Source organism: Terrapene carolina, unplaced genomic scaffold (genome assembly GCF_002925995.2).
Source record: "Terrapene carolina triunguis isolate 2854851 unplaced genomic scaffold, T_m_triunguis-2.0 Scaffold33723, whole genome shotgun sequence".
NCBI classification, from domain to species: Eukaryota; Metazoa; Chordata; order Testudines; family Emydidae; genus Terrapene; species Terrapene triunguis.
Window position 1 is genome coordinate 2561503 of NW_020698074.1, and position 16587 is coordinate 2578089.

At 42.1% G+C, this 16587-nt stretch overlaps 2 protein-coding genes across 6 annotated transcripts in view; one reads left to right on the forward strand and one right to left on the reverse strand.

The window, feature by feature from the left end:
• LOC113409529 (DNA mismatch repair protein Mlh1-like) overlaps positions 1-1812 on the forward strand; it is a 39401-nt gene extending 37589 nt beyond the window's left edge. Inside the window, exon 19 of the mRNA XM_026663552.1 lies at positions 1073-1812. Coding sequence (XP_026519337.1) covers positions 1073-1240 — 168 coding nt within the window. The 3' untranslated portion in view covers positions 1241-1812. The remainder of the gene's footprint in view (positions 1-1072) is intronic.
• A 198-nt stretch (positions 1813-2010) lies between these two features.
• LOC112119315 (leucine-rich repeat flightless-interacting protein 2) overlaps positions 2011-16587 on the reverse strand; it is a 120379-nt gene continuing 105802 nt past the window's right edge. For all 5 annotated transcript variants that reach the window (XM_026663521.1, XM_029914225.1, XM_029914223.1 and 2 more), the window contains 5 exons: positions 16219-16268; positions 14406-14526; positions 11536-11615; positions 10286-10390; positions 2011-2798 (listed from right to left, as the gene is read on the reverse strand). In XM_026663521.1, the coding sequence (XP_026519306.1) occupies positions 2685-2798; positions 10286-10390; positions 11536-11615; positions 14406-14526; positions 16219-16268 (470 nt within the window). In that variant the 3' untranslated portion in view covers positions 2011-2684. The remainder of the gene's footprint in view (positions 2799-10285; positions 10391-11535; positions 11616-14405; positions 14527-16218; positions 16269-16587) is intronic.

Below are 16587 nucleotides of genomic sequence, written 5' to 3' on the forward strand. Positions count from 1 at the left end.
TATAAGCAGGGCTTTGGAGCTGTGCTCCGGCTCCGCTGCAGCTCCACTACTCCAGAGCTGCTCTGCACTCCAAAGCCCTGGTTATAAGGATGGTAATGAGTTCTCCATGTGCAGGGAGGGAGGGTAGGACAAGTAGTAATGGGCTTGGTTTGATATTAGGAAAAACATTCTAAGGAAAGGTTAAGCAGTGAAAGAGGTTACCTGAGGTGGCTGTGGAATCCCCTTATTGGAGGTTTTTAAGAAGAGGGTAGGCGAACACCTCTCTACTTCTACTCAATCCTGTCTCAAAGGGGGTGGAGTAGATGACCTCTTGAGGTCCCTTCGAGCTCTACATTTCTAAGATTATTTCAGTAAAATCTCTACAAAAATTAGATCCTTTAAGTGATTAAAATGGCAGCAGATGACTCAATGGTGGCAGTTGCCCTGATTGTAGGGGGAAAATATTTTCTACCTACAACCTCTTGCAAACTCAGCTTGAGCTGAAGAGGCATGTCTCATGAACAGTCCACAGCCCAAATTATGCTGACATTTGTCAACCCAGTCCTTTGCAAGTGAGTTGGATGGGAGTAGATGACTGGACTTTCATAAACCATTGTTTGTACCAGAAAACATAGTCCAGTTCACACTTTCTCCTTCCCCCCCCGCCCCAGTGTTAGCTATGCAAAGTTAATTTCTTCTAGCACTAGCCTAAGCTGATCTGTTACAGCAGGAGCCTTTCAAGGTGAGCACTTCGTATAAAGTGTGATAGACTAGTTTTATTTTTACACCCAAACCCTGCACTGGAAATTTTTGAAAGGTATTTTGACTCAACCCTTTTCTATAGCTTAATTTAGAGTTAGTACAGTTCTCTTAATGGTAGTGAGGGGCTGTGATTATGTGAAAGCTGACTAGTGGATTTTTTTTAATCAAGATAGTGAACTAATTTGCAAAGACTAAAGTAAATGATTTAGCACTCCCAGCTACAGCTGTTTTAGCAGGAAAAAGTCAAGGTTTTGAAAAACTTATCAAATCTATATTTCCATAAAATTGGTTTTAAGAGTACTGGTTTTTTAAAACCAAACTTTTCTTTCAGACTGAAGAGCTTGGATCTGGTTCATCATCATGGAAATGGACTGTGGAACACGTTATTTACAAAGCTTTTAGGACCCACCTTTTGCCTCCTAAACACTTCACAGAAGATGGCAACATTTTGCAGCTTGCTAATCTGCCAGACCTATATAAAGTTTTTGAGAGGTGTTGAATATTTTAGTTGGATGGACTCACTGGTATATCCCATTGTTACATACCAGGGGGATAAAGCTGGATGACTGTAATGGAAGAAAGGAGTTTGTCATACTGCCTTTCAGCAAAGAGTATTTCAGAAATAAAACTGTCTATATTCAACTACTGTAGCTCTTTGCTGCAGTATTTCACTGTAAGTGACATGAGAGACTTTGCTATAGTGAAACTTTCCAGCCATGTTGAAAGCTTCCCTCTCACTCAGAATGCAGCTGTGGTGCCTCAAAAGGGAGCAGATTTCCTGATAGACAGCTGTGAAGATCTGTAGGCTAGAGACTTTAGAAAAAATAACAATTTTGATAAAGTAAACATTCACTTAAGCTTACAGCTCTAAAAGTTAAACTCACCTTTTATCTGTACTTATAACTCAATTAAAGTTTTGAAATAGCAAATGTAAGTACATTTAATGCCCTCCAAGATCAGGAATGTTTACTGGAGCATCTTACAGAATGTCACAGGTAACAAAGTGATCAGGTTGGTTTAAATGTCTATATAGAGTATAGCTCCTGATACAGCTTTAAGATTGTATATAAAAAAGCCACTCATTTTTGGCTAGTACAGTGTCCATTTAATGAACTCCTCAGACATTTCCTTACCCCGCCTTCCACCCTAAAGTTTCATTCCACACTTAAGCAGCAGTTGCTATACAATTTTACAAAGTAAAACAAAACATCTTCCTTGGTTAAAGTCCCTATTTTTATATTAAGAGTAGCCAACCTAGTACTTCCTTGGCAAAATAACCTAGAACTCAGATGTGCTATCACCCATGCAAAAAAGCAAGTTTTAGAATAGTCCCTATTTTATTTTTATATAAATTTAAATATTACAAAAATGCACCTTTCCATCAAAATTTATAAACTTTAATGAACATAGACCCCCCCCCCCCCAAAAAAAAAAGCATCTTAAAATAAATGTTATCTGCTTCCAAAGGTTAGATCTAACATATTTGAAGTCTAAATTGCACCATATAGAAGGCACTTGTGCTGTGTGATGTCTTGAGCAAGTACATTTGTTAATTTCTAATACAGTGTCCTCTTGAATTCATGCAGTTGTCTTCAAGCACCAAGCATCATTAAAGCAGCTGAAAAAAAGTTTAAGTAAACTTGATTCCACAGTTGTGAAAACAAATGTTTTCTAGTAATAAGTCAATCATACCGCATTGTGCTCCAGCTCTGACTCTACAATTAAACTGCTAAATAAAAATCACCATCATTCACATAGGAATTCAAATTTTTCATTCTCTCATAAGTTACAAAAGGTATGCTATTTAATTCTGCAACTAAAATATTACTGAACAGCCCAGTGTTCAAATAGTTTGTGCCAATGAAAGTCTGTATTAAAACAAGCTAAGGGCTAGTTATTTCAAGGAGCAGTGCACAATTTTTTCCATTTTCTAAAACTTTCTTCTACTGTTGAGATAGAAGCGCAGCAGTCCTGTTTGCCTTCATCTTCTCCAGCCTTTTTACCAAGTGGCTATTGGTCATCTCCATCTCTTCTATCTTGTCCAATGCTGTTCTTAACTAAAAATAAAAAAAAAAAAGTTACATTCTATTTCAGAATAATTGCAGCTGGGTTTCTATTGTTTTAATGTCCTGGTGTGAGTAGCACAAATTAAAACTCTAAGATGAACTTTGTGTTTAGGATCACAACCCAATTTTCTCTGTTGAAAGTCTTGATTATGTTCTTTATAAGACTGTCAGTTAGGTCAAGAAAAATGGAACCTGGCTCACTGCTAACCATGCAATTGTTATATTGTATCCAAAGGAAGCAGAACTCAATTGCTGATATTAGCATAATCTAGAAACAATTTAAAAATAAAGGTGTATATTCATTTCTGAGCTGTTGGGCACTCAAAGCTTCATATTACAACTACTCCCTTGGGGCAAAGTCCTGTGTCATCCTCAAAAACTGAGCCAGCTGATGAGCAGACGTCTGAGATGGCAGGGGTAGGAATCCTCATGCCTTGTACAGCAGCTCCCATTCCAGCCCATTGGCTAGCATAGTTTAATGCAATCTTAGTTAGCTCCCTATGCAGTAGGCATTGGAGATTTGCATAGTGGTACATCTCCACACTGTGTACTGGTATGTAGGGGCCCCCACACACTTGAACGCTATACAGGGAGAGTTTGCTCCCCCAAAATTTTGACAGAACGATCAGCTCAGTATGGTAGAACTCTGTACTCCCTCCTGACAAAGAAAGCTTTGCACTGAGTTGTAATTAGCAGGACTCCCACTGCCTACAATTGTCTGGGAGGACATGGGACTTTGAGTAGTTTATCGTGAACACTAAAGGTTCTACCATTCCCATGATGGCACAGACAGATCCTTTGATTCCTGCCACAGCATAGCTCTTGATCACCCAACTGGTCCAGGTTAAGGGAACACATTTCACTTTGCATAAAGGTGAGGTTTCTTCTAAAAAATTTCTGGAATATATGCAGTGCGGATAGCAGAATAAAAGCAATACCCCAAATTTGTCTTTGCCGTCTCCTCCTTAACAACTCTGAGAACTATCCTGTGCTTTATCTGTCTCCCTGTAGGTAGACAGTAGGTAACTGTCAGGTCCAGAGCATGTAGCCAGACACTTTGAAAGAGGCATGATTCCCAGAGACGACATTCTTAACTCTGAGAAAACACACATTGAGAAATTTGACATCTAACAGGAGGACTCAAACCCATGCATTTTAAACATAATGAAATACCTGAATACAGTCCTTTTCTTCTATCACTTTTCTTTTGTAGCCAGGAGGGTTTGGATTTCCTGTAACATTTCTTTCTGGTGGTATTAAATTCATGGGCATTCTGAGTTGCAGTCCTATAGCAGTAACTTTGCAGTCCTGCTGAGGAACCACGTGTCTGAGGGAACCCAAGGTGGTGTTAAGATTAAAAAGAAAATTAAGTCTTCCTCCCATTGGAACATCCTTCAAGGATGAGATTGGCAGGCTGACTACAGGCTCAGGAGCTTGTAAAAAAACTTGGAGGTTTTCATATGGATATGAGAGCCAAGCATCTTGAATCATAATCTGGGGTGTCATGCTGTGAGTTAAATCAGCTTTAGTCTGGACTATACCAGCCTCTAGTGCAGAAAGAGAGAGCCATAGCCAGCCCCAGGTAGGGACAGCCTTTTGGTTCTGAGTTTCTACAGCACCGAGCTCAACAGGGTCCTGGTTCATTACTAGGACCCCTATATGTTATTATAATACACAAATGATAAATGACTATGCCAAGCCCAACACAGCAGATAGTGCCAAGTGAGTAGTGTGCTAGTTGCACAGGAGGCAGTGTAACAGGCTGGAGCCCCATCAACTATCCATCTGAAACTATGACCTGTTCCAGCATCTTAAAAGTGTTTGTTAGTGCAGAGGCTTGTGTCACCCCTGAAGAAAATGAAATGGTTACTTACTGTAACAAATTCTTCAAGATGTGATACAAATGTGTATTCCACTTAGGTGTGTGTGTGCATACCACGACGGAGCCAGAGAATTTTGCCAGCAGGACCCTTACAGGGGTAGTGCTCACACCCCAGCCCCTCCTCCCCTAGTTATGAGGTGGCACTGCCACAACCCCCTCAATTCCTTCACGCTGAATACCCATGAGATGAGACTCCAAAGCAGAGGGGACAGAGGGTGGCTTGTGGAATACACGTCTCCATCATATCTCAAAGAACCAGTTACAGTAAGTAACCATTTCTTCTTTGAATAGATGCAGTCATGTATTTCACTTAGATGACTCACAAGCAGTACCCCTTCCAGGAGGTAGGGCTCAGAGTCTACCTAAACAAGGATTGCAGGACCGCCCTTCTGAAGGTTGCATCCACCTTAGAAGATGAAGTAATGGCATATTGGTTCATAAATGTATATATGGACGAGCACGTAGCAGCCCTGCAAAGTCCAATATGGAAATGTCACTGAAGAATGCTACTGACATTGCTTGTGCTCTCATGTTGATATGCAGAGAGGACTCCTGCTTCAACCACAGACCTTTGACTTTCAGTGACTGCAGATATGCTCCCCAGCCCATCAGGGAGGCATCGGTGACAACAGTCCTGGTTCGTAAGGGCTGGATGAAAGGAATGCCTTGAAAAATACTCTCAAGGAGCATCCACCACTGTAAGGAGTCGAGGACCAATGGAGGAAGATGGACCAATCTGTTCAAAGAGCAAAGAGTCGGACAGTAAACTGTTCTGAATCATATTTGAAGGAGGCGAAGGTGCAACCTTGCAAACTGGACCACCTGCATGCAAGCAGACATGTGACACAAGAGCTTCAGGCACATCTGAACTGTCATGGAAGGCTGAGACAGGCGGAGCTGGTGAATCTCCTGAAAACGGTCAGCAGAAACACACAAACTCAGACTCTATTAGGACCCCAATGAATTCTATTTTTTGAGTTGGAACCCAAGTTGACTTCCCAGTATTTAGGATTAGACCCATATGGAGAGCAAATGCAGTGTACTGTTGAAGTGAGAAAGTGATCCTTCTCTGGATCTGCCTCTCAGTAACAAGTCATCCAGATATGGGTAGATGTTGATCCCCTTCTGAGAGATCCTGTGACAATCGCCATATATTTGGTAAAAACCCAAGGGGCAGAAGAGATTCCGAAGGGAAGCACCGTATACTGGAAAAGGCCCTCTGCAACGACGAATCAAAGGAAATTTCTGTGGCTCTGCAAAATGGCTACATGAAAGTAGGCATCCTGAAGGTCCCATGCAGCAAACCAGTCTTTCTGAGACAATGCAGGGAGGGTAGTCAATAGAGTGACTATGCAGAATCTCATGTACCTGATATATTTGTTGAGGCCATAAGGTTGAGAATGGGTTTTACCCCTCCTTTGGATTTGGGCATCAGAAAGTACCGGGAATAGAAACCCTGACCTCAGTGATCCTGTGGAACCTCCTCCATCGCCAGCAGAGCACAAACCTACTCAAGGAGCAATATCTCATGAGTGGGGTCCTTGAAGAGGAACAGTGAGGCGCAATGGAAAAGAACAGGATGGCATAGCCCAATCTGATGGTGCTTAGGACCCAGCCGTTGGTGGGGATCGAGCAAATGGAGGGGAAGAAAATGACAACTGGAACATTGCCTTGGACCAAGAAGTCAAAATGGATGCTTTGGGGAAGAACATGTGGACTGTCTGAATCCCAAACAGGACTGCTTCCGTCTGAGGGATCTATGCCCTTTCTGGGGTAGTCCCGCTGTCTTGGGAGAGGGAAAGGCTGCCCAAATGTGCACTGCAGATGATACCGCGGTTGCTGTTGAATGCTATGATGGAATCTCTCCACCACCAGTGTATACACCGCCAAGAACCAAAGAGTATCCCCGGAGTCCTCAAAGGAGTGCAGAATCTTGTTGGTTTTATCCGAGAATAGCTCCTGACCACTGACGGGTAAATCTTCAATGGCCTGCTAGACATCGGGAGTAATGCAAGAATTCTGCAGCCAAGACGACCTCTTCATGGTCACTGCAGAAACCATCACTCTGGCTGAAGAATTAGTCATATCCAGCACAGACTGCAAAGCCATCTTAGCCACCAAGCAGCCTTTGGTGACAAATGCCCAAAATTCCTCCCTCGAGGCTTTGGTCAGCTGGCCTGCAAATTTGGACACAGCCGTCCAGTTGATAAAGTTGTACTCAGACAGCAATGCTTGCTGATTAGCAATTCGCATCTGCAAGAAAGAGGAGGTGTAAATCTTCCTTCCCATCAGGTCCATGCTCTTAGAGTCCTTCTCCTTGGGAGTGGACTTAAACCTGCCCTGTTGGGCTCTATCATTCACAACTGTTACCACCAAGGAGCTTGGGGCTGGATGGAAATAAAAAAAAAACCCTGCAAATCCCTGCACAGGAACAAAGCAGCTCTTTTCCATGTGCTTAGCTGCAGGTGGTACTAAAGCTAGTGTGCTCCAGAGGACCTTAGTAGGCTCATAGAGCACAATGTTAACAGGGGGAATGACTCTCCCAGGGGCAGACAGCTGCAGGATTTCCACTAACTTGTGGGTGTTCACCTACAGGAACTCTGCTTGAATACCCAGGGAGGCAGCCACCACAACAGGTCCCAATATGCCTTGAAATTCTCCAATACCGAAGGGAAGGAAGAGCATGGCACCACAGAATTGTCTGGGGATGAGGATAAGGCAGTTAAGTGTGCCTGAGCCTGAGCCAGAGCCAGATCCTGATCCCAAGGCTGACCGGCCTGGGCGAGACAATTCGGGAGGCTCCGAGGTAAAGCCTCACCAGTGCCTGGATCTGTGGCAGATCGATGGTCACCACCACAGACTTGGCTGGTGATCTCAGCCTCAGGCAGGCTGAGGAGCAGGACTTCCGTGACTGAGGAGAGTCTCATGAAGGCCACTGGTATAGATAGGGCATTGGTGGCCAGTAGGCACCAGGCCAGGGGCCTCCGTCCTGACCATGAGATGAACACCAGTCCTGGTACCAACAGTGCTCCATGAAGGGCCCTCATCCAAGGAACAGGAAGAGAAAGATCTCGACTTGGACACCAAGGGATCCCGGGCTTCAGGGGATGGCTATGGGACCATCCCTGAAGGTGCAAGCAGCTGGACTGACTCGTCCATAGCCCAGAATGACAAGAGGGGTAGTGCCAATGGTGAAAACAGTACTTCCAGCAAAGTGCATATGTCTGTCACTTCCAGTGCCTGGAGTGGTGTAGACTAGTGGTGGGCAACCTGCGGCCCATCAGGGTAATCCGATTGTGACATTTTGCTGACATTGACCGTCCGCAGGCACAGCCCCCTGCAGCTCCAAGTGGCCTTTTCCTCAGCACACTCAACAGGGAATGACTTCTCTGTCTCTTTGGAGAGGCACCAGCTCAGGATGTGAAGCAGCAGCACTTCTCACACCTGAGGGCGATCTCCAATCCGAGGAAGGACTTGGTGCCAAAGTAGGCTGCCTGGTGTGTTCGAGCAGGTGCTGCTTCAGATAAAGATCTCTTGCCACTTGAGTCCGTTTCATGAGTAATCTGCAAAGCGAACACTGCTCCTTGCCTAGACACAGCAAGCACTGTGTGTGGGGATCGTTGCTGGGAATCGCCCCCACACATGATGGACAAAGTTTAGATACTAGTGAGGACATCACCAGGGAAAACTTAACTAACTAACCTACAGGTACTAATTAACTATATACAATCAGAGAACAGAGTCACTAAATAGAGGAATTTGAAATAAAAACCACACAGAGCTCTGACTCCAGCCACAGGCGCTAAGAAGGAACTGGGGGAGGTTGGGGTGGTGCCACCTCATATAGCCAAAGGAGGGGCAATAGCCACCACCGTCACCCCTCTACGGGTACTATTAAGCAAAATTATCTGGTGCTGGTGCGCTGGGCACACATACATCTGAGTGGAATACATGTCTGTATCTACTCAAAGAACATCTTCATGTTAAGAGGTAAATAGATGGACTCTCTCCTATCTAAGCACTTTACAAACACTAATGGATTTAATCTCACAATTATCTCCAATTACAGAGAGGGAATAAATGCACTGAGTGTTTAAATGACTTTCTCCAAGTTACATAGGAAGTTTGGGACAGAGCTGGAAATAGTGGAGACCCTTAAAGTAAACTAAAGAGTATCCTCCTCTCCTGCTGCTACATCTTAGAATCCATTGGCTCAGTTACCCACGCAGATAACTCAGAGAGGTAAACTGAACTGGTTGATTTCTACCGGGTGCTTTGGCAGACATAATGCCTCCCATGAGGAGGAACTGTGGCAGAACATATAAGGCGTGAAGCATTCAGGCAAAGGTTGAAGTTTAGCTTAGAGACGCACTCTGGTCTTTGCTCTGAAATCAAGCCTTTAACACTTCAATCAGATCTCCCAGGAACAGGCTGATGTTCCAGAGAAACTTCCTGAAAGTCCTCTGATCACTAGATCCCAAAAAGCGTCTACACTGTAGCTAGGAGCAAGACTCCCAGCACAGGTAGACAGACTCTTGCTAACTTCACACAAGCTAGTGTGCTAAAAATAGTAGTGTGGCTGTGGCAGGGGTGGCAGCTTGGGCTAGCCACCCAAGTCCAAGCCTGCCCAACTCGCTGGGTCCACGCTCCCAGGTACTGTGCAGACATACTCCGAGACCTAATATTCCAGGGTGACATCTCTCACCCTGGTCATTGCCAGACAATGCAGTAATAGAGCCTGCTGCTGAGTAACTGGGCTCAATTACAGCCCAGAAGCTTTTTGAAGTTATTAGGAGGCCTTCTTTCTACCATACCTTAAAATTAGTAACAAAATAACAAAATATTATACAGTTTGGAATTGTATCTCAAAGAGTCAAGGTCTGGAGCTGGAAGAAGACAGTACTTAGTGAGTCAGAGAGAGCGCAATGATATTCACAATGTAACATGCTCCAGACTGGGAACAAAGCGCAAACAAAGGTGGAGTAAGTCAAGGCCTCAATGAAGACAAGGGCTTCAGAAGCTCAGGAGGTCAAGTATCTTGTTGCTTCAACTGCAGGGGAAAACAATAAAAAAACAGGCTGTCAATGCACGGATAAGAAACCATTTACCAGTGCTCTCAGGTTGGCTTCAATTTGACAGCAAAGATAAAAAGGTGGCAACAATGGAAGTGGATATAACTCATTCAAGGAACCAACACAATGAGGAGGATGATTTAAAAAAAAAAAAAAAAGTATTATAAGGAGCATGTCCAAGAATTTAGAGAATAGGGTTCAGAGGAGAGGCTGCTGCAGAACAGGAGAGCATTGCTGTAAGCCAAGATAATTGCCAGATCCTGCAGAACTCCTCTGTCAGCTGCATTCAGAAAATACATGATCGTGAAATACATTGGGCCAGCCTCAGGTGAATGAGACATCATACTGAAGAAAAAGTTCTCTATATATGATCATTTGTAGTTCTTATCCCCTTGTTGAAAGCCAACAGACTGGTCACAGAATTACTCCCATAACAGCTACAAAGATTAAATGTTCATAGGCATTTGGTTTTATTAATGAAAACTCCATCATGTTTACTTTGAAAGGAAAATGGAGTTGATTACCTCTCGCTGAAGTTTCCTCTTTTCTGCTTTGAGATCGTCTTCCACTTTTTCTGCATTCTCTGCTGCAGATTTATATCTTGTCACCTGTCCTTCAAGTCTTCCAATCTGCAAACCAAGTAAACCACCAAAAAAAAAAAAAAAAAAAAAAAGACTGCTGACTGCTTTATAATGGGATGGGCTACCCACCTGTCTGTCCTTCTCCTCTCTCCTATGTGGCACTCCACAGCACTGTTCCCTGCATTATCTGTGGCACCCTCAGAAGGAGAGAAGGTGGTTAGTGTTAATGTGCAGAAGCAGCTGAGATTGCAGAGAAAGGGAAACATCAGGGTTTAAAGAACAGGGAAACAGGAAGAAGGGAGACTCATGGAGGGTAGAAACACCAGAGAAGGTCCCACTGTCTGTCACTCTTCAGGGTGAGACAGCAGGGAGTGGATTGAGGAGAATGGAAGAGCACTGGCAGCAGGGAGAGTGGGAAAACTGGGAGGGGAAGATAGAAGGAAGGGAAAGTAAACTGGGAAACAGAGGCAGTGGAAACAAGAGAGGTGAGACATGGCAATGGGTCAGGGTATGATGTGAGAGGTCATGAGTCCAAGCCCAGCTCTGTAACAAAGGGGGATGGAGCGCCAAACAAAATATGAATAGGAACCCTAGCTTTAAAGCTCACTCACCACTCTCTAGTTAGAATGCAAGAGTTATGACCTGTTAATGTTCTACAACAGTTCACAGAGTAATGAAATCAAATATGTAGCATAGTGATAAAAAGCATTTACAGAATTGCACTGTGTAACTCAATTATTTGCCAAGTGCTGAAGTAATCCCCTTTTACTGAAACACTAATTCGCTCTCAGAGCATTCAATTATTTTGCTATTTATAAACTATGGAAACCCAGAAGAGTTTCTCAAGTAAATTACTGCCTTGTTTACTACATAAAAATATCTAATTTTCTTTATCTCCCTAAGTCAAGGGTACCTTTTGCACAGATAGTAATTTAAGAAAGCAATCCAGTTTACACAGTAAAAAATGTGGTGAGGTTATGAAGTAGTATTGATTTGTAAGAAAATGGTAACACAAGGATGAATTTAGTGCAGCTGGTAAAGCCATTATGGTGAATCACAGAACAGATATGAAGAATCAATTTTGGAATCTACATCTGAGAAAAATGATCTTATAACTAGAGTATACTATGCATAAAAATCTGTGACTTACTTAAATTTACTATATAAAAAAATCTAAAGACAGATACACTTACGTTTTGTTCCATGGTAGTTATATCTTGTTCAGCTTTTGAAAGCTTAAATTTGTATTCACTTATTTGTCTGTTGGCATCTCCTAAATAAAATCAGACATTAATGGATTTCTTAAAAGTGTCACTAATAAGCAATTCCTATTTTAATTCAAATGAATTTAAAATATGACTCCATTGAGAAATAGAGGTTACTTACCTGTAACTGGAGGTTCTTTGAGATGTGTGGTCCCATATTCTACATGTGGGTACATATGCGCACCATGCACTTGAGTCTGGAATTTTTTTTAGTAAGCAGTGCCCCACTGGTCCACACGTGCTGTAGCTCTCCTCATGCTCCAAATCCAGATAATCCATGACAGAGAGCAGATAATGGAAAACAGATAGGGACCACACAGCTCAAAGAATCTCCAGTTACAGGTAAGTAACCTCCGTTTCTTCTTCAAGTGATGGTCCCTACCTATATTCCACAGGTGAGAGATTAACAAGCAGTGTTCAAACAAGAGGTGGTTGCAAGGACGCAGATGTGATAGCTAATACTGCTGTTCCCATAGCTGTATCTGTAACAGAAGACTGGACCAAAGTGTAACATCTTGTGATGGTGAGCAAGGAGCTCCAGGTAGCTGTCCTATGTATCTCTACCCATGGCATAGGCTAGCACCTGTCCCTTGGGAAATCATGCCTGGCCAGAAGACATAACCTTGATGTTCTAGGGCTTCTGTGCAGGGCCATCTTTGCTTGGTACCACAGAGTCTCCTGAGGAGCTTCCAACTCATTGTAAGAAAACACCAGATCACCAGCAGTACATAACAGTACCAATGATTTTGTACAGAGACTTGCAGGTGGGAGAGGAGGACTAGCCTCCTCTTCTGAAGTAACATCTCTGAATAGAGATGGGGTGTGTGTGAGAGTATGAGTGAGAGAGCAAGCAAATGAATATGAGGATAGGGAGCTTCCCTGGTCACAGTAGAAGTCGGATCCTTCTGGGGCTGTCTCGGTATAGGCACTGCATCAGCTCTGGAGAATGTTTGTCCTGTGCTTTGGACATCGGAACCGGTACCAGAACAGGCATATCTGTACCCTTATGTGCCACTTTCTCTTGCCAAGAAGATTTATTCAGGCCTAAGTCTTTAGTGTCTGTCGCGCAGGCTCGCCTAACTTTGGTGGGGTTGGGGAGTGATGCTCTCTCTTCAGAGCAATTTTGGATGAAGACAGTTTATCCCTATACTTATGACCAGGCATCTTACTCTCATCGGAAGCCTTCTCTTCAGGCTTAGAATTCTTAGCTTCAACTCCCAAGCGTGTGCTCAGAGGGATGCTTCCTGACCGATGAGGCTGCTGTACAGGGGGATCTTCCCAGCCTGGATCTGATTGGGGTCTCATCACCTTTTCTTTTCCTGACCCTCATGAGTTCTGGGGGGAAGGAGCAGCAAATACTGTACATGGCTGAGATATGAAACTCGCCCAGAGGCGCACTGATGTTGATTGCTCACAGAAAAAGAGCGAGGGCAGGAAACACAAGTTTTGAACTTGGGACAATCTCAGCCTTCCTGGGCGGGGCAGAGGGGGAAATTCTGCAGAATGGGGAAAAAAGGGGAACAACTATCTAACTCTACTATACTGGAGTCTAAAAAGGAGAAGAATACTAAAAACAAACTAATTTTAGTATATTTACAGAAATGACAGTAGCAGAAGGAGCTGAAAGGACAGAAGACTCCTTCAGACTTCAAGGCAACAAGAGGAAATGGGAGGTGTGTCTGCACCATTCCTTATACTTTTGGTTCAGAGCAGAACAAATGCTACGGATGGACATTGCTTACTAAAAAATTCCAGACTTAGGCACATGGTGCACATGCATAGCCCAGGTGTGAAACACACAGAGGGACCACTGCTCAAAGAACACTACTATATTCAGGACTCTCTTGTGGTATAAATATTCTTTATAGATTCTCTTCTCTTGGAGACTAAAGAAGCTAGAATAATGATCCTATCTTTTACATATGACAACATAACAGACCCATTATAAGAGACTGAAAACACCAAGCCTGCATTAATCACTTCCATAACCCCAAGATATAGATACTTTAAAATGTGCACTTCAGACAGACCAAAATAATTGGTAACGTCAACAAACCATCTCACCACCAACAGATCATCTCCTTGAAAAGCAGAATCACTATATTAAGACTGGTTTGAGGACAAGAATCCCAACGTAAATATAAATTCTGGAGGTTGAGCACAGAGATCTGAAAAAGCATTTGACCAAAAAGCAGAATAAAGCTTGAATTTGCTTGACAAGACGAAGAGAAAGAAAAGAATGAATTTCCTGCAGGTTTGCAAATCATTTTTGGTGGTACTGCTCAGAAATTGCCAATTGACGCAATCACAGCTCTGCTTAAGATAGCTTTGGCACATCTCTCAAATGACTGTCCTGTCAATGACTAGCAGCTCTATATGGGTGCTGACAGCAAGGGAGAAACAGTTTGCTTGCTCAGACTCAAGCTAGCCTGGTCAGTTTGTATGAAGTGAAACTGAACGTTGGGCAGGATTTTAATAAGTTTTGTTTGCTCTCAGATAGTGACAGAGTCTTTCAGACTGAGTTAGTGGATCAAGCTTCAACACTATAAGAAACCAGGGGAAAATACTAGCAAAATAATTCAGGTGAAATTCTATCATCTAATAATGAAATTTGGCAAATATTTATATCAAAGTTAGGCAAAGTTGTCAACTAAGAAAAATTAACTTGCCAGAACTTTTATTAAGCTCCAGAAGCAAACACAGATGTTTTATTAACTATTGTATATTGAGGAATGCACTGAGAGGAAGTTTGCCAACAAAAAATAATTCTAAAATTGTATGTGTGTGTGTATACTTACTCTGCATTTCAATTAACTGCAAATCAGAACCATTCTCTAATCCTGTTATATCTGGATTTGTGCCATCATTTTTAGAGTTTTTCTGTCGTTCCTCCTCCAGTTGCAGCTTCAGTTTCCTAATCTGAAATTAAAATGTCATATTATGAAGAGTAATCTACTAGAAGTTATATTGTGACCACTAAACATTTTCCTCTTCATTATGATTCTCAGCATGAAGTGCCAATTGACCTCTGTCTGTGAAATTTTTCATGTATATTTTACATTTCTAAAAGTTTACAAAAGAAGTGGGTTGTAGCCCATGAAAGCTTATGCTCTAATAAATTTGTTAGTCTCTAAGGTGCCACAAGTACTCCTGTTCTTTTTGCGGATACAGACTAACACGGCTGCTACTCTGAAACCTACAAAAACTATGGCTCAGATCCCAAGATCCCTCATTCCCTGAAGTGATGGTTGCCAAACTGGTCACCTGTGCAGAGTTAGAGTAGTCTCAAAAGTAGCTTAACTTTGTATTACATGTCAGCACTTCCTACAGGTATTTCCGGAAGTCAGGGCTCATCAGTATGTAAGAAATGCCCAGCCATGACCCCTATAGTTGGGGGCTGGTAAAGAAGGTAGGAGCTCTTATCTTTGCCCTACACTATTGGAAAATTCCTCCACAGCTGAGTGGAATGGTGTAGGGAGTTTGAATCTCACAAACAGGAGTTTACATAAGCCACCTCAAAATAGAATGATTTTTACAACTACCATGCTCTAAAAAGTGATTGTATTTTTATGGTCTAGCCAGTATTTGGCTTCTATTTTGGCTTGAGCCCAAAACATCGTTATTTGATATTCATTTGAATATTAAAAATAAGGTATCTGGTACACTCTCAATGAAAACAAAGGCTGATAAGAATGGCTAGATCTGTGTCCTGTGCAGCTATACTCTGTGCCTTCCCTTAGACCACAAGTTCACAAATTGTGGTCTGTGGATTAGTAGTCTAAGGAACACCTGCTGGTGGTCCACTGGTCACTTGCTAGTCACCAACTACTACCTCCTCTTTTCTAGTTGCTAAACTGCATTAAAAGCTAATATTCATAATATTTTCCCTTTTAACTAACTGTAGTTATCACAGGAATATTGTGATGATAAATTGGAAGAATCACAACATGAGAGGACAGATTATCTATGAGAGACTCTACAGTATGGAAAAGTTTGAGTACTCTTGTCCTGGACAGATCTCTCAGAGCACATAACGACCCTGGCTTCTGCTTTCTCTCGAGTCAGCCATACTGGTACTGTTCAAAAATGACTCCCAAACCTTGTAAGATTTTAGTAACTTCTTCTTGCTTTTATAAAAAGAAATAAGAGAAAGAATGAATAAATAGCTACTTCATTTCATATAACCATCACTGATCAATGATGATCTGTAATGGTAAGATGCAAATGAGTCAATCATACAGCACAATGTTAGTATTAAAAAGGAGAGGTAGGAAGCACCTTCACAAAGATCCACATATACTTCCAATTAGGATCACTCAGAACAACCATAAGGGAGACAGCTTGAAGAATCCACCACTCTAGCTATTGCATAAGACCAAGTTCATGCTGTTCAGGGCACCAATGGGAGGAGCTTAGTAGTTTTTGGCTGACCATCAACAAAGTTGGAAGTTTTATTAAAGCTAATATTTTGGTTTAGTTTGTTTTACATACAGGTTTAGTAGCTTTTTATTTATTATTAATGTACTAACATGTTTTTCAGGGACACTCTTTTTTAAACCTAACCTATCCCTTTACAGAATATTTATGAAAAACAAACAAACACATCTCTACCTGTGACAATAATTCCTCCTTTTCCCCAGCCAGTTTTCGTAGCCGAACATCTAAAAGAACCAAAGAAGATGTCAATTAAAAACCAGATGGATTTAAAACCAAAAATTTAATGTTTATTTTATTGTCATTAAGCTTAAAAATAAAAATATTTTTTAAACTTAGCAAAAGCTGTGAATTTAATGACACTGAAAATGATTATTTGAGTTCTTATGGTTTATTATACTTGCCTAAATGGTAGCAAACATCAATACTTCAAACAACATCACTATATTCACAGCAACATGCAGTTCAAATATATCTTTGTAACATATAAAAAGGTAATTGTCAAGGCTGGATCCCCACTTTGAACTTTAGGGTTCAGATGTAGGG